The 24314-nt window shown below is 37.5% G+C and overlaps 1 protein-coding gene and 12 non-coding genes across 18 annotated transcripts in view; 12 read left to right on the top strand and 1 right to left on the bottom strand.

The window, feature by feature from the left end:
• LOC106081700 (double-stranded RNA-specific editase Adar) overlaps positions 1-24314 on the bottom strand; it is a 372583-nt gene that overhangs the window by 6616 nt on the left and 341653 nt on the right. For all 6 annotated transcript variants that reach the window (XM_059366908.1, XM_059366910.1, XM_059366907.1 and 3 more), the window contains 3 exons: positions 13651-13819; positions 12200-12299; positions 3164-3643 (listed from right to left, as the gene is read on the bottom strand). In XM_059366908.1, coding sequence (XP_059222891.1) covers positions 3164-3643; positions 12200-12299; positions 13651-13819 — 749 coding nt within the window. The remainder of the gene's footprint in view (positions 1-3163; positions 3644-12199; positions 12300-13650; positions 13820-24314) is intronic.
• Positions 11247-11318, top strand: Trnae-uuc (transfer RNA glutamic acid (anticodon UUC)). Its single transcript has one exon. It is a non-coding gene; the product is annotated as a tRNA-Glu (tRNA).
• Trnae-uuc (transfer RNA glutamic acid (anticodon UUC)) lies at positions 13143-13214 on the top strand. The gene has a single exon. It is a non-coding gene; the product is annotated as a tRNA-Glu (tRNA).
• On the top strand, positions 14574-14645 carry Trnae-uuc (transfer RNA glutamic acid (anticodon UUC)). The gene has a single exon. It is a non-coding gene; the product is annotated as a tRNA-Glu (tRNA).
• Trnae-uuc (transfer RNA glutamic acid (anticodon UUC)) lies at positions 14951-15022 on the top strand. The gene has a single exon. It is a non-coding gene; the product is annotated as a tRNA-Glu (tRNA).
• Trnae-uuc (transfer RNA glutamic acid (anticodon UUC)) lies at positions 15222-15293 on the top strand. Its single transcript has one exon. It is a non-coding gene; the product is annotated as a tRNA-Glu (tRNA).
• Positions 15489-15560, top strand: Trnae-uuc (transfer RNA glutamic acid (anticodon UUC)). Its single transcript has one exon. It is a non-coding gene; the product is annotated as a tRNA-Glu (tRNA).
• On the top strand, positions 15750-15821 carry Trnae-uuc (transfer RNA glutamic acid (anticodon UUC)). Its single transcript has one exon. It is a non-coding gene; the product is annotated as a tRNA-Glu (tRNA).
• Trnae-uuc (transfer RNA glutamic acid (anticodon UUC)) lies at positions 16149-16220 on the top strand. Its single transcript has one exon. It is a non-coding gene; the product is annotated as a tRNA-Glu (tRNA).
• On the top strand, positions 19397-19468 carry Trnae-uuc (transfer RNA glutamic acid (anticodon UUC)). The gene has a single exon. It is a non-coding gene; the product is annotated as a tRNA-Glu (tRNA).
• Positions 20840-20911, top strand: Trnae-uuc (transfer RNA glutamic acid (anticodon UUC)). The gene has a single exon. It is a non-coding gene; the product is annotated as a tRNA-Glu (tRNA).
• On the top strand, positions 21399-21470 carry Trnae-uuc (transfer RNA glutamic acid (anticodon UUC)). The gene has a single exon. It is a non-coding gene; the product is annotated as a tRNA-Glu (tRNA).
• Trnae-uuc (transfer RNA glutamic acid (anticodon UUC)) lies at positions 21819-21890 on the top strand. Its single transcript has one exon. It is a non-coding gene; the product is annotated as a tRNA-Glu (tRNA).

The following is a 24314-nucleotide window of genomic DNA, read 5'->3' as shown; positions in this document are numbered from 1 at the left end:
GCAAATACGTCCTATTTGAGAGTTGTTATGGGGGTGGGGCGTCCCCCAGGGAGTTAGTCCCGCATGTTGATATCAGATTCGTGGTCTGCTCCCAAATACCATTCATTTGAGCTTCTTATTTCCATAGGTGGCAAACATGACCGGTTTCGGGAGTGTTTTGGGGGATAGGGCGACCGTTCAGTGACTTGGCCCTGAAAATATATGTCATATTCGCGTTCTACTCTAAAATACTTCTTATTACAGCCCCATATTGGAATGGTCAGCAAAGTCGTCCTATATGGGAGTTGTTATGGGGTCGGGTGGGGTTGTATACCAAATTCGTATTCTACTCGCAAATACCTCTCATTTGTGTCCCATATTGCCAAGGTCGGTAAATATGTCCGATTTAGGAGTGTTTTGGGGGTTAGGGTGGTCCCCCAAACACTTGATTCCACATTTGGATATCAGATTCGTATTTTACACTTAAATACCTTCTATTTGAGCTCCATATTGCCATGATCAGTAAATAAGTCCTGTTTGGGGTGTGTTTTGCGAAAGGGGTGCACCCCCAGAAACTTGCTTCCACATTTGGATGTCAGATTCGTATTCTACTTGCAAATACCTTTCATTTGAGTCCCATATTGCCATGGTCGATAAATATGTCCGATTTAGGGGTGTTTTGGGGGTTGGGGTGGTCCCCCAAACACTTAGCCAGACAATTGGATAGCAGATACGTTTTCCACTTTTAAATACCTTTCATTTAAGTCCCATATTGTCATGATTGGTCTAAATATATATTTGGTAGGTTTTGGGGGTGGGGCTGCCCCCCTAGGTACCCCATCCGAAATGTCCATACAAAATTTTTATTTTTAGGTTACTTTACTTTTAACCCCCACATAAACCGAACCACCGATTTAAGGTCTTAGGACCATAAAAGTCACATTTATAATGCGATTTTGCTAAAATTTGGGACAGAGGGTTGTGTTAGGCCACTCCACATATTTCTTCAATTTGGCCAACATCGGTTCAGATTTGGATATAGCTGCCATGTAGATCGATCTCTCGATTTAAGGTTTTGGGCCCATAAAAGGCGCATTTATTGTCCAATGTCGCCGAAATTTGGGACAGTGAGTTGTGTTAGGCCCTTCGACATCTTTCTGCAATTTGGCCCAGATCGGTCCAGATTTGAATATAGCTGCCATATAGATCTATCTCTCAACTTAAGGTCTTGGGCCCATAAAAGACGCATTTATGGTCCGATGTCACTGAAATTTGGGACAGTGAGTTGTGTTAGGCCACTCTACGCTACTCTTCAATTTGGTCTCGATCGGTCCAGATTTGGATATAGCTGCAATATAGATCTATCTCTCGATTTAAGGTCTTGGGCCCATAAAAGACGCATTTATGGTCCGATGTCACTGAAATTTGAGACAGTAAGTTGTGTTAGGCCCTTCGACATCTTTCTGCAATTTGGCTCAGATCGGTCCAGATTTGGATATAGCTGTCATATAGACTGGATATAGCTGCCATATAGACCGATCTCTCGATTTAAGGTTTTGGGCCAATAAAAGGCGCATTTATTGTCTGATGTTGCCTAAATTTGGGACAGTCAGTTGTGTTAGAGCCTTCGACATCCTTCTTAAATTTGGCCCAGATCGGTCCAGATTTGGATATAGCTGCCATATAGACCCAACTCTCGATTTAAGGTTTTCGGCCCATAAAAGGCGCAATTATTTGCCCATAAAAGGCGCAATAGTTTTGTTATGCCCCTCGATATCTTTCTGCAATTTGCCTCAGATCGGTCCAGATTTGGATATAGCTGTCATATAGACTGATCTCTCGATTTAAGGTTTTGGGCCCATAAAAGGCGCATTTATTGTCTGATGTCGCCGAAATTTGGGACAGAGAGTTGTGTTAGAGCCTTCGACATCCTTCTTTAATTTGGTCCAGATCGGTCCACATTTGAATATAGCTGCCATATAGACTGGTCTCTCGATTTAAAGTCTTGGGCCCATAAAAGGCTCATTTTTAATTCGATTTTGGTGAAATTTGACACAGTGACTTTTGTTAGGCTTTTCGACATCCTTGCCGTATATGGTTGATATCGGTCTATATTTGGATATAGCTACCAAAAAGACCAATATTTTGTTATACAAAATTAAACAATGACTTGTACTTATTAGACCACTCAATGTCCGTGACGAATTTGGTCCAAAACCCTATTTCGATATAGCCGGATTATGACGAAAGGCGGTTAACATACATATATACCCGAGGAAGTGGGTATCCAAAGTTCGGCCCGGCCAAATTTAACGCCTTTTTGTACTAGTTATTTAAACCCCTATTTTTTAAAATTTTTCCATAAAAGTGCTACCTTTACCTTCATTATCTTATAAACCGAGCGACTACCTAGGTTTTTGGAAGTCCTTCACTGAAAAGGGGATATCAAAAACAGGGACATCGAAGCGGACCACCGGGGTGCTAGTATCTCATATTACCAACAATAACATTTTAATCAAATTTCAAAAAAAATAACAAAATATCTCGAGTTTTTAGAATTGGAAAATTTCCAGATATAATTATATCCAAGGTCAGACATAGTAATATATAGCATATCTCTTTGGATATAATTATATATAGCAGATATAATTATGTCTGGTCTGATATCTATCACCAGATATAATTGGATATGGCGGATCCATTTGGATCTAATTAGATCCAACTATATCTTATCTCAGATATATTTAGATCTGACCTTATCATTTTTTTACTCGTGTTTTTATATTCTTAAAAAATTTTGCAAAAATTCTTTTTTTCCCTTTTTTTCAAAACTTTTACAAATTTTTTTCAAAATTTTTACCCTACACCACCACTGTGGTACTGGGTATTGCAACTTTGTACATTTGTTTGCAACGCTAAGAAGGAGACTCTCCGACAGCAGAAAATGAATAAATAAATTTTTTTTTGTTCTCAATCAATAAAACGATACGACCAAAAAAATATCCAAAACAAAATAAAAATAATAAAAAATACATATGTTAGCTATTATTGAAATTTTAAAAATGTTCTTCAAACACTGTCTTCCCCAACAATATCCATAATTTTAAATAACTGTTTAAAACTATAACCAAAATTAAATATTTGTAGCATATTTTCAACAAAAAAACAAAAACGTATCTCCAACCTGATAATCTTTAACTTTGGCCTTGGTCTGTCCATAATCCGTTATCAGCTTTCTATCCGGTAATCCGGGAAGATTTTTCACCAACGATCCATATTTGTTGAAGAACATTTGTTTCGTTATACGTGATATTTGATTATTGACTGTTTTGCCAGTCAATGAATTGACAACTTCCACCTCGGTATCGCCCACGGTCCAATTGATACCGAAATTGGGAGCTTTGGCCTGATTTCGGGGCTCCGATGAGGTTAGCTGCGCCAAACGTGGCTTATTCAAATGATAGGGTGGTGGAAGACCTTGTATGGATTTTTCAATGCGTCCACAGACGGCACGATACATATGCTCGGGATGGAGTAGACTGCCCAATACTATGGAATGCAAATAGATTGGCTCAATAATAGAGGACAGCAGAGATCCTTGTATGCCGACAATGTTCCAGCGGGCAATTTTATCAGAACATGACATGGTGAGAAGGCGATGACCCTAGAGGTTGGTTGAGGAAGGAAAAAAGAAAAGAGATTAGCAAATAAGGTTAAGCATATATGATAGGAGAATAAATCAATTTTTTTAAAAAGGTACTGTTTTATCCTTAGTTGATGACTTGCCTTTTCCTGTAAACCTAACGATATCATGGATGGTATCAATTTTCGAATCAGATTTTTTTTTTATGAAAAGCAAAGTGGGGCGATCTAAAGTTGCTATAAGGCAAGAGTGTCAGAAGTATTTATCGATTTACTATTTCGATTACTTCCGACAACACGTCTCAGTGGCCGATAACTCAAATTTCGCTGGTTCAAGTCGATTATTGTAGTCGATAACAAGCAGACATATTGGAAATGGTAAGACCATTACGCTTTTCCTAAATTCCTATTATATTTTCCTAAATTCCTATTTCCTTTTTTCTGAAAATTGAATGCTACAAGTCTTTGAGGCTAACAAGCGGGGCTATATCAGATAAAAGGTCGATTCGGATTAAACCGTGCATGGACTAACACAACAAACGTTAATCAGCTAAATTTTAACCAAGACGAGTTACAATTTTGATCACAGACGCGCAAGAAGTTAAATTGAGAGATCTGTTGGGGTTGGAGTTAAGTAGATAATCGATCGGTAATCAATTTCGATAACTTCCGATAACACATCTCAATGGCCGATAACTTAAAATTTGCTACATGAAGTCAATTGTTGTATTCGATAATCAGCAGACATATTGGAAATGGCGACACGATTACGTTTTCAGCCATCTTGATATCATTTTCAAACCGATTTTTCAATTCCAATGATAAATCGATGTCGTTTTTCTGTTTTCTGAAAATTTAATGCTATAAGTCGCTGGGTCTAACAAGCGGAGCTACATCAGATTAAAGGTCGATTCGGATTATACCTCGCATGGATGTTGCAAGTCATAACAGAACTTAATCAGCCAAATTATAAACAAGATGAGTTATAATTTTGATCATCAGACGCGCAAGAAATCGAATCGAGACGTGCTAATCAGATAATGGACCAGATACAGGTAAGTTTCAATTCAACATCAATATGAGTTCGTTCGTTTTTGAAATTTTGGCCCATTGTGATATGCCCAGAGATGGTCCGTATGACGACTGATATTCTCCCCAGGATGCAAACTTAGACGTTTTCTGCTAAAGAAGCACCCTGTAAACTGTGCACCAGGTTGGCTGGCCATAATCATAAATTCTGGAATGTTTAACAAAAGTTTTACTATTGCCTTGTTATTTTTGCACCCACCACCATAGGCAACACATCGAAATAGCCTGACCTCTTGTACATTTCCGACCCTATAAATATTTTTCAGATCGCCGTAAAATTCTAAGGCGATTTAACGATGTCCATGTGTCTGTACGTCCGTCTGTTGTAATCACTCCAAAGCCTTCGAAATTGAGATATTGAGCTGAAAATTGGTACAGATATGTCTTTCGCTGCACGCAGGTTAAGCTTTTGAAGGGGCTAAATCGGACCATATAGCTGCCATATAGACCGATCCCCCGACTAAGGGAAACCCATAATCGCTTTATTTATTACCCGATTTCGATGAAATTTGAAACAGTGAGTTGTTTTAGCCTCCCGACATCCGACCCAAATATGGTTCAGATCGGACTATATTTAGATACAGCTGCCATTGAGACCGATCTGCCTGTTAAGGGTCTGAAGCCCATAAAAGCTGCATTTATTACACAAATCGCTAGGATTTGAAAAAGTGAGTGTTTTAAGCCTTTCGACATCTGACCCTAAATATGATTCCAATCGGACTATATTTGGATACAGCTGTCATAAAGACTGATTTGCCGATTAAACGTCTGAAGCTAATAAAAGCTGCATTTATTACCCGATTTCGCTGAAATTTAAAACGGTGAGGTTTTTTTAAACCTCCCAACATCTGAGCCAAATATCGTTCATATCGGACTACATTTAAATATAGACGCCATAAAGACTGATTTGTCAATTAAGGGTCTGAAACCCATAAAAACTATATTTATTACCCGATTTCGTGGAAATTTTAAATAGTGAGTTGTTGACATCTGAACCAAATAGGATCCAGATCAGACTATATAGGTATAGCTGCCATACAGACCCATCTTCCAATTTAAGTTCTTAATCCCATAAAAAGCAAATTTATTGCCTTATTTCGCTGAAACTGTGACTTGTATAAGAGTTCTTGGGACCTGAATAAAATCCAGATCCAAACCAGCCGATATTGGGTTATAACTATGGATATGGTTGTTGTTGTATTAGTGTGTTGTACACTGAAGGGGCAGCCCTTAACGATGAAGGACTTCATCGGGTCAATCCGGTACGTACAACCGGCTGCCATGGAATTGTGGATATGGTAGTGGAGTTATATTAAAATAGGATGATTAATGTATCCATGGTGGTGGGTATCCAAAGCTCGGCACGTTTTACTTCTTAACTCTGTAAAAAATATTTTTTTTTTGCTAGGTTTACGATGTTTTCGAAGAATGTTGTGCAATACGTTGGAAATGTATACATCAGAGTTTCCGACAGCCCATCCTTGGATATGCCAGTGAGAGGAAGTGTGGGAAAGAAGATCTGAGTCCATACTTTCGAATTAAAGACGAGAAAAAGAGAATACTGAGTACAGGCGTATTGAATAACCTTGGAAGGGGCTCCAAGGTTAATCAACCGATAACCATGCCCGCGTGGAGCATCTTACTCGTATCGTATCCCCTGTCGAAACCATAGTACCGTACCAGATGGTTAGGTATTAATGGTTTTGATTGTAAAGCAACACCATGAGTTAATACCAAAACAATTGCCGGAACGGGAGCACCACACAGGCTGGACCTTTGAGCTCCGATCTGTGTGGTGTTCATTGCTATCACGAGAAGCTTAGTTGCGATAGTGAAATGCTCCATACGGAGTAGCTGAAATTCCAGTCGTGGACAATCAGCGGTATTCAGCGGAGAGTCTCAGTGAGAGGCCAGGTGGCACCGGCTCTTGCATAAATACTGAGTGCCTATGATGCTCGATATGACAAGGCGAGTTATTGGCGCCTTTAAATAACCAATGGCCATCTTGTTCCCGCGGCGATCGGTCCTTTGGACCGGAACGAGCCTACTCACCTATAAGAGCTAGACGCCACCTCCACATAAACACATGTGGCTAAAACAACAACTAAAACAATACCGTGTGGTATTTATAATGCTTTACGTCATCCATACCATCCATTATTGTTTTGGTATTACTTTACTACACTGCAAAAAAAATCTATCGTCAAAATTGATGAAGCGTGTTCATCAACCCAAATTCGTGAAAGACATGTGGCTACAACAACAACCAAAACAATGCACTATTGTTTTGGTATTACTTTACTACACTGCAAAAAAATTCCATCGTCAAATTTGATGAAGTTTGTTCATCAACCCAACTTCGTGAAATTTTATGAAAATGTTCATCATATGTATGAAATTTGAAGAAATTTTTGAGAACAAATATGAAACAGTTTCATAAACATTACATCGTTTCATAAAAACATTTCATCACTTCATAAAAATTTTCATCAACAAATTTGATGAAACAGTGGCCGCACACATCCTCCTTCAGGGAACGTAGGTCCCGTTAGTCCGAACGCAACATTGGCAGTACAGTGCCTAATAGAGACTGTAATAAACTGCATATTTAGCTTTCTAAGCACGCTTTGCCTATGTTGAGCCGTGGCGGCACAGGTACGAATATAGACTTCATATGCAGCAACATTTTCAATGATTTTCTGCTTTTGATGCCAATCTTTAAATTTTTCGAATACCAGGCTTCCTATTCACAATCCCCACCGTAACCGTATGTTTAATAATAGCTCCATAAATCCAGGAAATCGTCTTAAGGCCAACTCAACTCTATCTACTGAATATTCCTTTCGAATTTCATAGCGTGTTCCCTTATCCTGAGTGCAATTTTGGCGACACAGTTCCGAATATAGCCCTTAGTTGGCTGTTGATTGTACTTCTTGAGCTCACAGTTTGTGGCAAACGCAGGAAGGCCTCTCCCGAGTAGGGTTAGCAACCCTGATGGCGTAGCCAGTAACCCGCTCGTCATAACTGGAATGGTTCCCATGAACCTACAGGCTATATATCAGGTCAATTTCTACACCGCAAAGTAAAGCCCCAGATGGAGAAAGGTTGGAACGAATCATACGTGGGACATAGGAGAAGAGACCATCGACATATTGCAATTTAGATGGCTGATTGAGGGAGGAGGTAGGTGGAAGTGGCATTTTATTTTCTGATATACGAATGTGGATAGATAGAAGGCACGGTGATATGAACCATTACCTAATCTATACCAAATGGGGATGTAATCGCATATAGTTCGCATGTGCATAAAGTAGCAGGCTATCGTTAGGTTAAGAGACGCAGAGAACAGAGAAACGCGTTTGGCGAGTTGAGGCGATCGTTGGGTTGAGAGACGCAGAGAACTGGAAAACGCGTCTCACAATGGAACATAGTCCAGAGGATGCTGGACGAATGAGAGGAACTGGGAGGAGGTGATGAGGTACGCCGATCATGCCTCCCTCAGGAAGAAGATTGGCATGGACACGTCGGCTAAGACTATAAAACCGGAGGGTTGGACGATATGGATTGGCATCGAATTTGGAGTCCAGCTCGAAGTAATGCGAAACCGGTTTCGAATTGAAACTAAAACACCGAGATGGTAGTGGCCGGTATAGTTTAAATAAATGAAGCTCGAAATATGATGGGAGCGTCAGGCTCCTCCCATCCTGACGATCAAAAACTAAATAGGTTGTATGAGACCGAAAGACTTTAATGCCAAATAGGAGATAAAGGAGAATTTGAATTTATTCCATAATAGCCATGATCCAAATTTGTCCATAAACTTGTGTAAAAACGCCAAATTTGCTCCCTATCATTCTTTAAGGAACATCTGGGTTACTTCTCTCATATAAATGGGTACAGGTTAATTTAGGATTTAGCTCAGCGTGGCGGCGGAGCACACCTCTTTTTTAACAATTTACCCATAACCTAACACTTGAAATTTTGAACAGATACTTAATGTCTATTGTTGTTGTTATTGTTGTAGCCACATAAGCACGTGGAGGAGGCGATCTCCGTCAGGCTCTTGAAGGTGAGCAAGAAACGGCGTGCCACAATGCGACACCTCTTTTGGGAGAAATTTTTACATGGCTGACATATAATTTGTATACCCTCCACCATAGGATGGGGTATACTAATTTCGTCATTCTGTTTGGTACACCTCGAAATATACGTCTAGGACCCTATAAAGCATATACAGTGGCACAGAAAAGTCTTCATACCCCACTCAAAAAACACATTTTACAAGTGAAATTTTTGTACGAAAAAGTTTTTCTGCCACATGTCGATTGTAACTAAAACTGTTTACCATGCTCCTCAGTATTTTTATTTGTTAACATTTTTGGGGCTATAAAAACCATATCCTACCAACGTTACTGCCAGTTTCCGTCACTGCTAATTACGAAAAGGTATGTAAACATATCTGTGCCAATGTATACTTTTAATCACCATGACATTTTAAGTCGATGTCCGTCCGCCCTTCTGTGGAAAGCACGCTAACTTTCGAAGAAGTAAGGCTAGGCGCTTTAAGTTTTGTAAAAATACTTCCTATTACCGAAGGCCCATTGGGATTGTAAATGGGCCATATCGATCCATGTTTTGATATAGCTCCCATATCGATTTGGCTTCTTGAGCCTCTCGAGGACGCGATTAGCCTGAAACGTGACGTCTTCTATGACATGTAACAGAAGAAGTATGGTGCGAATCGGTCCAAAACCTGATATAGCTCCCATATAAACCGATGTCCCGATAATATTTCTTGAGCCTCTAGAGGGCGTAATTCTTATCCAAATTGACTGAAATTTTGCACAATGACTTCTTCTGAGACACCTAACATAAGTGCATATATAGCTCCCATATATATCGATCTGCCTATTTTACTTATTGAGCCTCTAGAAGCCATAGTTCTTATCCGATTATGCAAAAATTTTGCACCTCTAACATACGTGTCAAATATGGTTTGAATAGGTCCATAGTCTGATATTGCTCCCATTTAAACTGATCTCCCGATTTTACTTCTTGTGCCTCTAGATGGCATAATTCTTATCCGATTTGTTTGGAATATTGCACAATGACTTCTACTATGGTCTCCAACATCCAACCAAGTATGGACCGAATCGGTTCATAAGCTGATATAACTACAATAGCATAGCAATTCTTATTCATTATCTTTTGTTTACCTATAAAGAATTACCGGGCAAAGATCTTGATTAATGCGATCCATGGTAGAGGGTACATAAGATTCGTCCCGGTCGAACTAACCACGCTTTTACTCGTTTCAAATGGCATAGTTCCTAACAAATGTAGCCAGCATTAGGAGCGGAAAACCACCGCAGAAAAATTTTTTCTGATGTTCTGGCCAGGCGTTCAGCTTCATAAGTGGACATGATAACCCCTATGCTACGGTGGCGTCTTGAGGGTATATCGGGGATATTCTTCTCAAATCAGTTAGTGATATCGGTTTTATTTCAATAATAAAGTTTAACCAGCTTGTGATAATATGTCAATAACTTTTTCGTGTCCCATATGTTCTAGTGACTAGAATATTTGGCTTTTCTCCAGAAGGCATGTTATAATTTACCAAAAGTTTTTTTTGTATCCCATATGGTCTAGTGGCTACGATATCTGACATTCATCCAGGTTCGATTTGAGGTTGATCTGGCAGCCTAAATACCCAATACTTGGGTATCTAAGGTAAATACCCAATACTTGGGTATTTATTGGGTAAATACCCAATGAAATTTGGCACTGTGAGTTCTGGTAGACCCCTCCCCATTTCCGTGAAGTGTGGTCCAGATCGGACCCGATCTACCGATATAGGGTATTAAGACCATAAAAGATCCATTTATTATCCAATATCGACGAAAATTGGCACATCGAGTTCTGGAAGACCTCTAACCATTCCTGCCAACTGTGGTCCAGATCAGACTATATTTGGATATAGCTGCCATATAGACCGAACTCCCAATATAGTATATTGAGCCTATAAAAGGAGCAGTTTTCATCCGATTTCGATGAAATTTAGCACATTGAGTTCTGGTAGACATCTATTTGTTGTGGTCCAGATCGGACCATATAGACCGTTCTTTCGATATAGAGTATTGAGCTCATAAGAGGAGCAATTTTATCCGATTTCGATGAAATTGGAAAATCGGACCATATTTGGATATAGCTCCATATAGACCGATTTCCGGATATAGAGTTTGACCCTATGAAAGGAGCCTTTTTCATCCGATTTTGATGAAATTTTAAAGTGGGTTTTGCTACACTTCAACCCCATTCCGTTGAATATCGTCCAGATTGGTCCCTATGGGAAAATACAAACACCAAAGCAATATACAGATGACAGCTTCCATCTCTCATGGCGTTTGTAAAGGCTTGATCGAGAACATCCCAATAAGCAACAATGGAAAATATTCGCAATGATGGCTGTCAAATTCACGTTTTCCTCAATGTAATGATGCATAAGCGTGTGATAATGTATCGAGTGGTATTTTGTATCCCATATGGTCTAGTGGCTAGGATATCTGGCTTTCACCCAGAAGGCCCGGGTTCGATTCCCGGTATGGGAAATAGTTTTTTCTATTTTCCTTTATCTTTTATACTTCAAATTTTATCTTAAAGGTTCAATGCATTAGCGTTATTGCATAAGTTTTTTGTATCCCATATGGTCTAGTAGCAAGGGCATCGGACTTTCACCAAGAAGACCTTAATTTCTTTATACTCTCCACCATAGGAAGGGGTGTACTAATTTTGTCATTCTGTTTGTAATTCCTCGAAATATTCGTCTAAGATCCCATAAAGTACATATATTCTTGATCATCATGATATTTTAAGTCAAACTAACCATGTCTGTCCGTCCGTCCGTCCGTTCGTCTGTCTGTAGAAGGAGTAAAGCTAGCCGCTTGATATTTTGCACAAATACTTCTTATTAGTGTAGGTCGGTTGGGATTGTAAATGGACTATATCGGTCTACGTTTTGATACCTGACATAAACTATAAACTGATATGGGATCTTGACTTATTGTTTTTGTTTTTAATTAAATATACCAAAAGTATAAACCCATTTTTAAGATTCTTCTAACAGCAATATTAACCGATTTTACGACTTGACTTCTCGGCCACGGGTGAGTGCATTACTTATAGGACTTGGATGTGGAATTTGAGATGTTTTGTTGTGATTTCCAACTTACATAAGCAGATTGACCACAAATTGGTATATTACCTAACAAAGCTCCAACATATAACCAACCTTCCCAATTTGACTTCTTAGGCATATAGTCAGCCCAATTTATACCCGTTTTAATGGAAGAATTTGCCGAAAATCTTCGGCCCAGCCGAAACTAGCTATTTTTTACTTGTTAAGATGCAAATTTCTTTAAAAAGCAGAAACATACCCTTCTCCATGTTCTCTAAAAAAAAAAACAGTAGTTAGTAAAATATTCCAACTTACCTCTAAGACACCATCCCAAGTCTGTATGCCATCACTGCTCTTGACGGGTATGGTTCCTTCACCCGACTCAATCTTTGTACGCAACTGACCACGCGCTTTTCTACTCATCATGTACGTACACATCACAGAGAGGCAGTTTTCAGAGAGGTAGTGATTTTTTTTTGAATCATTATTGGGTGGGGTTCGATGTGTTGTGATTGATTTCGAATTCGGTTTAGTTGGGTTTATTTTTTTATAGTTTTTTTTTTCGAAATAATCAGGGATTTTGAGAAAAATTATTTTTGGTGTGTTAGAAAACAAAAATAGACATTTTTACAGCAACATAAGTAATCAACATCATCATCATCATCATCATTGTCATTAACATGATAATCATCATTGAAAATATTTTTTGAAAAAAAAATTCCACAATGTTTCAGACGTAGACATAAGTAGAGAGAGAAAGAGAGGAGAGTAAAGGAGTAGAGAGAACGTTGTTAGAAAAAAAGACACAATAATAAGAAATATTAATATCGATATTAAAGAAAATTTATTCAAAAATTTTATGAAGAAAAATTTCGATTGAAAAAAGTATAAAAAGAAGACGAATGAAATTCGAAAAGAAAAAATATATATAAATTTTTTTTTTCATTTTAGAGAAAGTATACAAGAAAAGAAGAAGAAAATAGAACGAAAGAAAGAAGAAGAAAGGAAAATAAGTACAGATCACAAATCGATATCAACTCTGTTGGGTTGAGGGGTTAAGTTGAGTTAAGAAATACTTCCAACAAATAAAAAAAAAAACAAAGTTTTCAAAACGAGTTTTGGAAAAAACTTAAATCGAAATTTAAAGTAAAACTTGAGTTGGTTGATTTCATTTTCTTCCAGCAAGAACTTCCGAATGAAAAGTATTTAAAAATAGTAATTCAAATGTAACATTTGTGAGACGGGGCCACTACTAACCTCCCATATGGTCTAGTGGCTAGGATATCTGGCTTTCACCCAGAAGGCCCGGGTTCGATTCCCGGTATGGGAACAGTACACGACGTTGTTTTTTGCTTTCTGTGTAGCGCGTTGTAAGTTTGTTGGTTGGCGGGGGAGCAAGGGGCGCGCGTGTTTCCGTTGTTGTCTTTTTATGCTATTTTTAAATACTTTTTCTTCAGAAATTGTTGTTCTTTAAAGTGTGTGTGTGTGTTTGTGTGTGTTTGTGTGTGTAAGTGAGAGTTTCGTCTCGTTTCGTTTTGTTTTGAGGTTCCAAAAAATCTTTACTCTACTTGGTCTACAAAAGAAATATTTTGTAAATTTTTTTCTTGGCTTGGCTTTTCGAGAATTTACTTTAAAAGAATGTTTTTTTTTTTCTCTTTCATTATTTTTTTCTCATTAACTTTTTTTTTTTCAAAAAACGAAAAGTACAAAGTAGTATATATAGAGAGAGTATATAATAGGAATAATATTTGTAAAGATATTTTTACCTATTTGGGTGTTTGTCAACACTCGAGTCATTTTCGTGGGGACTAAAAATGCGAGCATCCCCACAAGGCGCTGTGTTTATGTACAGATGAAAATGTACACCGGTTTTCAATTTGTACGGGTATTGCGCATTTTCTTGGTTCCTCACGAAAATTGACTGATTTGCTGTTGCTATAAAAATAAATAAAATAAATTTTTGTTTTTATTATTAATAATAAATTCGCTGTTATGTTGAGTTTCTTTTTTTTTTTTGATTTATTTGAAATTTTTGGGCGTTATGAATTTTTATTTCTTGTATAAAAGAAAAGGAAATTATAAAATTTTTAGTATGGAAATTAAAAAAAAAAAAAATTTCAAAATTTTTTTTTGTAAATATAAATCAGTACTTTGGGCGGATGGTGGAGGACTGGTGGCTGGTGTTTGATGGGTGGGGTGGGGGCTGAACGGGGTGGGTTGTTAACTATTTGAATCACTTTTCTTTGGAAAAATTGATGTTTTATCATTCTTAAGGTGTTAGAAAATGAACAAAACAAAACAAAATGAAAAAGAACTACAAAATAAAACTAATGAAATGTTAAACAAAACAAAAACCAACAAAAATGAGCTTAAAGATTTATTATGAGTATTGATGTTGTTTTTGATGAACATGTTTATTATTCTTTTAATTCCATGTAAACTTTTTGGCTAGCGACGCTGACGACGATGGTGGTGGCTGAGGTGGTGGTTGTGGTGTTGCTAGTGGGTAGATATATCATCCAAAAACTTACGAGAGATGAGAGTATTCAAAACAAACTTCAAATTCTAAGAAAAAAATTGCTTTTGATTAAAAATTTTCTGTTTTTTTTTTTTTTTTGTCTCAAAGTCTAATGTTCTCCAAAAACTGGCAATGCATATGATAGAGGTTTTAGTAATGTTTTCTGCTATATCCCATATGGTCTAGTGGCTAGGATATCTGGCTTTCACCCAGAAGGCCCGGGTTCGATTCCCGGTATGGGAAATGCACTCTTTTATAAAGAATTAAATGATTTAGGTATTTACATAGATTTTCAAAAAAAAAACCAAAATGTTTAGAAAAAACATACAGAACATGCATAGAAATACAACAACAAACATATACACATTGCCTCGAAACAGAAAACACTTTAAACATGACATGAAGAAAGTGTATAGAGAAAAAAAGAAAACTAATGATGGATATTAAGCCTTGATAGTTATTTACACTTAATATGCTCTAAGAGAAAATCTTAATTGTTGTTTGGTGAATAAACATGAAAGTTCGGTGCTTGGTATAGTTTTGGATTATCCCATATGGTCTAGTGGCTAGGATATCTGGCTTTCACCCAGAAGGCCCGGGTTCGATTCCCGGTATGGGAAGATTTATTTTTGTTTACAAAATTATATATGACCTACACATTTGTTTATACAGACATCAATGTATACGCAGTACAAAATCAAAATGATAAGAAAAGCACACCAATAATACACACACACAGACAGATAACAAAATTAAATTCTATTAAATTCTTATCAGCTTTTGGCATGGGTTGATTGTATGCCAATTAGTTTTTTTGTATCCCATATGGTCTAGTGGCTATGATATCTGGCTTTCACCCAGAAGGCCCGGGTTCGATTCCCGGTATGGGAAAAATTGTTTTTAATTGTTGGTCATGGGATGAATCATGTAGCTTCCTTGAATGCTGTGTTATGAGGGCTGTAAAGACGCATTGTAATCTTCTAATAAGGCGTAACTTCTCTCAAATCAGTGATTGCAGCGCTATTCAAGTTAGAGCTCTATTATAAATATACTAGCATGTGATAATTTGTTACTAAGTTTTTTGTATCCCATATGGTCTAGTGGCTAGGATATCTAGCTTTCACCCAGAAGGCCCGGGTTCGATTCCCGGTATGGGAAAAATTGTTTTTAATTGTTGGTCATGGGGTGAATCATGTAGCTTCCTTGAATGCTGTGTTATGAGGGTTGTAAAGACGCATTGTTATCTTCTAATAAGGCGTTAATTCTCTCAAATCAGTGATTGCATCGCTATTCAAATTAGAGCTCTATTATAAATGCTAGCATGTGATAATTTGTTAATTTTTTGTATCCCATATGGTGTAGTGGCTAGGATATCTGGCTTTCACCCAGAAGACCCGGGTTCGATTCTCGGTATGGGAAAAAATGTTTTTAATTGTGGGTCATGGGGTTAATCATGCAGCTTCCATTAGTGTTGTGTTATGAGGGTTGTAAGAACGCATTGTAAACTTCTTATTAGGAAACAGCGGCGAAAATTTTCCCATATTAGTTAGTGCAGCGCTATTCTACCGCTGAAAAAGTTTTTAGAGCGCGAAACAAGCCGATTACTGCCTTAGGTGTATGTCCATAGTGGCATTGGGCGGATTAATATCTGCACCCTCTTTTCAACCTAACCTAGTGTAGCGCTACTGAAGCTATAGCTCACTTATAAATATTAGCATGTGATAATTTGTTACTAAGTTTTTTGTATCCCATATGGTCTAGTGGCTAGGATATCTGGCTTTCACCCAGAAGGCCCGGGTTCGATTCCCGGTATGGGAAAACTTTTTTAAGTTTTTCTATAGATATTAATGAAATACTTTAGCACACTGAAAAAAAGGTGACCCAAAATTTAAAATTCTTCCTTATTCGTAGGGTTTTAGCATGGAAAACGAGTCAAAGAACCAAAACTTTAAAATAAAGAAACTATATTTAAATTAAATTTCCTATTTACTAACGGACATGACAATCCGTTTCAAATGTTAATGGCTGATTGATTCATATTTTACTTCACATATGACTGTCCAATTATTACTTTTTAAAAATGCATTTTTTGAACATAGCACATTACCCTAAATAAATGTAACATATAAAGAAGCTCCTATTTGTAAGGCTATTTTGCGTATTTAGCAACGATTCAGGGTTATCTTGTTCCAAGACCAATTTGCTAACTTTCATGGATACTATGACCTTCATTTTAGATTTTTATCTTCAATAATTTGACGCAATGTTAAGGATTTATTATCCTACCATTTAAAATGCGCCCCATGCCATTATGGGCATACACCTAAACCAGCAACGGTTTGTTGTGCGCTCTAAATACAAAAAACAAAGTGGCCTCGAAAAAGAAAATCTAAGGTAGGAATTCCATGCTACTTACAAAATCCTTAATTGTTTTCCATGCCACGCCGCTAAATTCATGTATGGTATTGGGTCCCCACCTAAGTGCCGGTATCTGTTGGACGCGAAAGCCAGGCAATGACAAAAGAAATGCTCCAACGTCTCACCATCTTCCCCGCATGCCCTAAACATGCTATCACTTTCCGCATCGATTTTACATAAGTCAGCTCGTAGACCTATGTGTTCCGTTATGATACCAATAGCTATACAGACCTCTTTCTTATTTCCTTTCCGTTGTAGCCTCGTCTTCTCATGATCTGGATCCCCCCATAGCATTTTCGCCGTTCTACCGTCTGTTTCGCTGCTCCACAGGGTTGCATGCGCATTCGTCTTGTCATCCTACCGACCGTTTCGCAGTTCCACAGAGTTGCATGCGCATTTGTCGCCCACGCCCTTAACTCGGACTGCGTCAATCCGAAAGGCTTCGGGTTAACCAAGTTTATTGACGGTAGTCCTCTGGCCTTCACCGCCAATTCCTCTACCCTTTCATTCCCCCTTACTCCGTTATGGCTCGGCACCCAAACGATGCGGATTTTGCCATACACAGAGAAGAAGCTATTCTCTTTTTACACTGCAAAAATGTTCGTTAGCTTACGTCCTGGTTGTTATAGCCCTTATGGCAATTTTACTGTCAGTAAAGATGTTCACACTCGACGTTACGTTAGCACCACGTTTCACCACGAATCACGTACTAGCTTTATTATAATAAATACATAAGGGTGTGAGAATTCGTTAATTCCTTTTTTTATATCCCATAGGGTCTAGTGACTTGATTACCGCTATGAGAAAAATAGGTTCCGTAGAGGAATCTTCTCTCAAACTAATTTATTTCGACAGATTAGGACTAGTAGGAGTGAAGCTAGCTGCTTGAAATTTTGCACAATTACTTCTTATTAGTGTAGGTCGGTTAGGATTGTAAATGGGCCAAATCGGTCCATGTTTTGATATAGCTGCCATATAAACCGATCTTGGCTCTTGACTTCTTGAGCCTCTAGAGGGCGCAATTCTTATCCGATTTGACTGAAATTTTGCACGTAGTGATTTGTTATCACTTTCAACAACTGCGCTAAGTAGTGTTCAAATCGGTCTATGTTTTGATATAGCTGCCATATAAACCGATCTTGGGTCTTGACTTCTTGAGCCTCTAGAGGGCGCTATTCTCGTCCGATTTGACTGAAATTTTGCATGAGGAGTTTTGTTATCACTTTCAACAACTGTGCTAAGTACGGCCCAAATCGGTATATAACCCGATGTAGCTGCCATATAAAGCGATCTAGGATCTTGTTTTTTTTTTTTAATTTTACATTTACCAATGAAATGAATTGACAGCTTGTATTCAAGCTTAGCTTTTCCGGGCAGAGATTTTGATAAAATTATTGCACAAAAATGTCTATCGTGATTAAACCCCCTCCATAGAATGCGGTTTATATCAAGTTTGTCATTCCGCTTCCGAAATTTTGAAACATTGATCTAAGAGCCTATACTTTTTTAAATTTGTTCTATGTAACATTTTCTCGACTTCCCATAGGGGTAATTAACGCAAAGATATAAATTGATTCCATGAGCGGCTGTAACAAGCTGAATAAGTAAACACATGAACATTTTTTTATTATCGTGACATTCTAAGTCGCTTCTACAATGCCAGCCAGTCTGTTGAAAGTAAGCTAGCTTTTGAACGCGTTTTGCAGCACTCTTTGATTTGATGTTTGTCAGGTGGAATTATTTATGGACCATATTGGTCCGTGTTCGGATAGAGCCCCATTAAAGCCTATCTCACGATTTGACATCTGAGTTACTTAGTGGGCACACTTCTCAAGTGAATTGTTTGACGTTTGGTATGTGATTTACTGAAATGACTTTCAAGTAAGGTTTTATACGATCTAACTAATGTCGCCGGTATTAAGGGAGTAACTACCGCTGAAAAATTGTTTGGATGTTCTCGCGAGGATTCTAGCAGGGGCGTTCATCGTCATCGACGGAATTGCTAACGGTGACCTGAACTTTCGATATCTCTAACCTTTCCAAAGTGACAGACTTTCTTTCCCTTTTTGTATGTCCTACCCACTAAAAGTTCATTTAATTTTCAATAACTGGATTAATGTTTCCATTTGTCAAGTCTTGTGGCATAACTTATAACTTATACTATGTTTTCTGTATAGAATTTTAAATCTTTGAAAATCCCTAATAATCAAATTTTTCTCTTGGAAAATCCATTTGATCTTTCCCACATTTCCTCATATTTGATATTAAAAATAGAGCATCTTAATGTTCACAGAATCGCACAGAATTTCATGTGTAAGGGAAAGGTAAATCCTAAAGATGAGTATGCTGTCACACATTGATAGGGGATTATGTTATAATTCACTTCAATCTAAACTAAATTTGACAAAAACACACACACACACAAAATCCTAAAATATTACAACATCAATACAACATCACATATCTAACTATACATAGATGAACTTATGTGTGAGAGGGTGTAAGATTAAACGCACATTGTAAAATATGAATGAGAATAGGCTTCATTGTCTAATAAATAGTGATGAGACACTGTATCCCATATGGTCTAGTGGCTAGGATATCTGGCTTTCACCCAGAAGGCCCGGGTTCGATTCCCGGTATGGGAAAATTTTTTTAATTTTTTGTTTTAATTAGCCTTAACACATTTCCATGAATTGAAAAACTGAAATGTAGTAATTTTGTCTACACACAGAGTTGGGAACTACAATTTTACATCAAACAAATATAAAACTACAAACCATAAAACTAGACACTTGAAAAACATAAGAAGGTACTATTTCGATGAATGGCTAAATGGATTAACCTGAATGTATTTTGAAACCAGTGGTGAAGGGCAAAAGTCGGGCGTTGCCGTCTGTATAATACCCTACACCTTACTTTATAAGTACAATGTGGGAGCTATATCCAATTCTAAACCAATTTTGATGGATTTCGGCGAGCAAATGTGTTCAAACTGTAATAATTAGGTTGACAAATCGAGGAAAGCGTTGTGGAAAATTTTGACAAGATTGGTCAAACAATACGCTTGCAGTGGCTCCTGGGGTGAAAATTTCGAGAGAATCGGGCAACAAATGAGCATTTTATTGCATTATTACTGAAAATCGGACCAACATGCATATGGGAGCTATATCCAAATCTGAACCGATTTTAATGAAATTCCCTAGTACTATCGAGAGACATTAGAAAATCCTTCCTGCCAAATTTCAAGAGAATCGGGTAACAAATGACTATTGTATTGCATTATTACTGCAAATCGGATGAACATATACATGGTAGCTATATTTAAGGTGTCAGGAGTCATAAGAAAATCCTTCCTGCCAAATTTCGAGAAAATCGGTTAACAAATGATCATTTTATTGCAGTATTACTGCAAATCGGACGAACATATTTATGGGAGCTATATCCAAATCTGGACCGATTTTAATGAAACTCATCTGTAATGTCGGGAGTCATAAAAAAATCCTTCCTGCCAAATTTCGAGATCATCGGTTAACAAATAACCATTTCAATGCTGTATTACTGCAAATCGGACGAACATATATATGGGAGCTATATCCAAATCGGAACCGATTTTTACCAATTTCGTCTCTAGGCCGAAAAACATGCCCACATCAAATTTGAAGACAATCGGATGAAAATTGTGACCTGTAGTTGGTACACAAATTAACATGGACAGACGGACAGACAGACGGACATAGCTTAATCGAATCAGAAAGTGATTCTGAGTCGATCGGTATACTTATCAATGGGTCTATCTCTCTTCCTTTTGGGTGTTACAAACTAATTCACTACGTTATAATACCCTGTACCACAGTAGTGGTGTAGGTTATAAACAGGTGTTAGCAAAGCTGAAACCGTACTCAAATAATGGCCAATACCAATAGCCAATGCGTCAGCTATAAATAGAATACGAATAAATTGAATCGGTAAAAATTGGTGTGGTTCTTTGCCCAAGTAATGTTGGTTATTGCATAACATCCCATATGGTCTAGTGGCTAGGATATCTGGCTTTCACCCAGAAGGCCCGGGTTCGATTCCCGGTATGGGAAGATGTTTTTTACTTATTTTGTTTCAATTTAACCAAAAATATTTTCACTAAGGTAAAAAAAAAATAATTCATAACTACAAAAGTTTTGCTTAAGCCATTTTTTCCATTATTAAATTCACAAAATAATTTTACGCCGCATCAAACAAAACACGAATCATAAGACCTTCAATCATAAAACTAGACAATTGAAATGTTAAGAAATCAAAATAGCAACAACATCCAAGAAGAAATACTACTTGAGAAACACTTTAGATTTGCCATTAACAAATTTCATTCGTTTGTTGTCTCCCCATGAACGCTACCTCTCGTTGGCCATACACTTATAGGTGGTTTTGAACACAGATGTTAGCTAAGCAGACACAGTGGTGGTATGGATAGAACTACAATAGTCTATAAGGCAGCTAAAAATAGCATGTGTTTTTAATGAATCAGTCAAAAAGATGTGCGTGATTGTTTGCCCAAGTGTTTACGTTGTGTATTGCATAATATCCCATATGGTCTAGTGGCTAGGATATCTGGCTTTCACCCAGAAGGCCCGGGTTCGATTCCCGGTATGGGAAGTTTTTTTTTTCAAAATTTAATTCTAAATTTTCTATAACTTTCCATAAAAATAATTTTATTACAAATTGATAAATTTTTCAAACCTTACAAATATTTTAAACACGGAGAGAGATTAATTTTATTGAATCACTATCAAATGGTTATGTGCATAACTCAGAAAAGCAAATCTAACATGCGGACACCGGTTTGTAGGGAAATGTTCTACAAATATTTCTTGTCATATGAGAAAGATTTTATGAACCTGAATGAGTGATTTTTTTATTCCAAACACCAAGAAACTTTGATTTTATTTCAAAAAAGAAGAGATTTTCAATTGTAACTGCAGATAGTGAGATGAAAAAATTGTATCCCATATGGTCTAGTGGCTAGGATATCTGGCTTTCACCCAGAAGGCCCGGGTTCGATTCCCGGTATGGGAATTGATTTTTTTAATAGCATAGCGTCTTAGAATTTAATTATAAAATAATGTAAAAAAATTAAAACAAAAATCAATATTAAATTAAATACAAATAAAAAAGAAATACTTATAGGACAAAATTAAACAAATGAACAAATAAAAGTGTGTTAAGTTCTGCCGGGCCGAATTTTGGGAACCCACCACCATGAATTCTGCTAAAAATTTATACAAAATAAATTGACTTGTAGAGCATAATTTTATTCTACACACCAAACTTTTGTCAAACCAGCAAAAATTAAAGCTTCTAGGAATCGAACAAGGATAATCGAACGATCGGTTTATATGGGAGTTATATCAGGTTATAGACTGATTTTGGCCGTGTTTGGCACAGTTGTTGGAAGTCGTAACAGAACATCGCATGCAAAATTTCAGTCAAATCGAACAAAAATTGCAGCTTGTAAGGGGTCAAGAAGTCCAATCGGGAGATCGGTTTATATGGGAGCTATATCAAGTTATAGACAGATTTAGACCGTACTTGGCACAGTTGTTGGAAGTCGTAACAGAACATCGCATGCAAAATTTCAGCCTTTGCGGCTTGAAAGGACTCAAGAAGTCAAATCGGGAGATCGGTTTATATGGAAGCTATATCAAGTTATAGACAGATTTGGACCGTACTTGGCACAGTTGTTGAAAGTCACAACAGAACACTATGTGCCAAATTTCAGCCAAATCGGATGAAATTTGCCGCTCGAGAAGTCAAATCGGGAGACCGGTTTATATGGGAGCTATATCTAAACCTGAACCAATATAGCACATTTGCAAGCCCCAATGACCTACATAAATATTAAGTATCTGTGCAAAATTTCAATCGGCTAGCTTTACGGGTTAGACCGTTATTGTGATTTCGACAATCGAATCAGAATGTCGAGAAGATCTGGAATATATATACTTTATGGCATCGCAGATCAATACTTCAAGGTGTTACAAACGGAATGACTAGATTAGTATACCCCCATCCTATAGTGGTGAGTATAAAAATATCCTGAAAAGTTTAACAGAATTTCGTAAAATCATTTTTAATGCTGAAGGGGGAGCGGACGCTCCCCTTTACCAAAATTTTCATAAACGACATATTTCTCAGATTTGGGCATCGATTTAAACGATATTTGATGTTTTCAATCTGATGGTAACCCAAAATCGCGAATTTGTTAAAGAATATTAGGGTCAAGCAACCTGGGGGAATACCCCACCCAAAAAACCACACAAATTGACATGTTGATCGATTAGGCCAATATGAGTGTCAAATGAAAGTTATTTGGCAGTAGAGCTAATACTGTGAAAAAGACCAAACTGTGTTTATGTGAATATCATTAAACATCAATTAAATGAAAAAGCTTTGATATAGAGGCATCCGAACGAAGCCGCACGAAGTTGTTTATACTTATATCGGACAATATGGGTAGCAAATGAAAGGTATTGGAGAGTAGAATACGAAAATGGTATTAAAATTTGAGTCTAAGAACCCATCGGGTCGGCCCAACCCCAAAACTCCCCGAAATAGATATATTGGACGTTCATTTCAATATGGGGCTCAAATGAAAGGTATTTGGGAGTAGGTATCAAATCTGGCATACAAAATCAGATCGAAGTATAGGGGGTCACGCCACCCCCTCAAAAACGCCAGTAGACCCATTATGACTATATGATACTTGGAAGGAAACATAGTCTATATAATTTTTAGATATCGGGTCAAGGCGAACCCTCCCCCTTACACCAAAAACGCCATCCATATCGGAAAGTGGTCCGATGGACACAATGAGGGTGTCAAATGAAAGGTATTGAAGACCAGAAAACGAATATGGTATTAAAATTTGGGTCCAAGTACCCAGCGGGCCCCGCCAATCCCAAAACTTCTCTAAACAGATATATTCGAAGTTCATGTTAATATGGGACTCAAATGAAAATTATAAGGCAGTAGATTAAAAACATTAGTTCCAAGTAATGGAAGATCGCCAACGCCCAAAAACCCCAAATGGGCATATTTGCCGAAGTTCATGTCAATATGGAACTCAAATGAAAAGTATTGGGCAGTAGATTAAAAACATTAGGTCCAAATAATGGAAGGTCACCGACCCCAAATACCCCCAAATGGGCATATTAGCCCACCATTGCTATATGGGACTCAAATGAAAGGTATTATGGACTAGATTACGAATATGACATTAAAATTTCCGTTCAAGTCTAGTTGGCGACCCATTCCATTATGACAATATGGGACTCAAATGGAAGGTATTTGAGAGTAGAAAACGAATTTGATATCCAATTTTGGAGCCAAGTGTATTGGGGTACGCCCTAAAGCACCCCCTAAATTGAACTTTATTTCCGTTTGGAATTAAGAACGATTTTTGATATCTATCTTCAGTGCAAAGTGCCGGTGGGCGTCCCA

Source organism: Stomoxys calcitrans, chromosome 4, assembly GCF_963082655.1.
Source record: "Stomoxys calcitrans chromosome 4, idStoCalc2.1, whole genome shotgun sequence".
NCBI lineage: Eukaryota > Metazoa > Arthropoda > Insecta > Diptera > Muscidae > Stomoxys > Stomoxys calcitrans.
The sequence above is the reverse complement of the archived record's forward strand: the minus strand, read 5'-3'. Positions and strand labels throughout refer to the sequence as shown.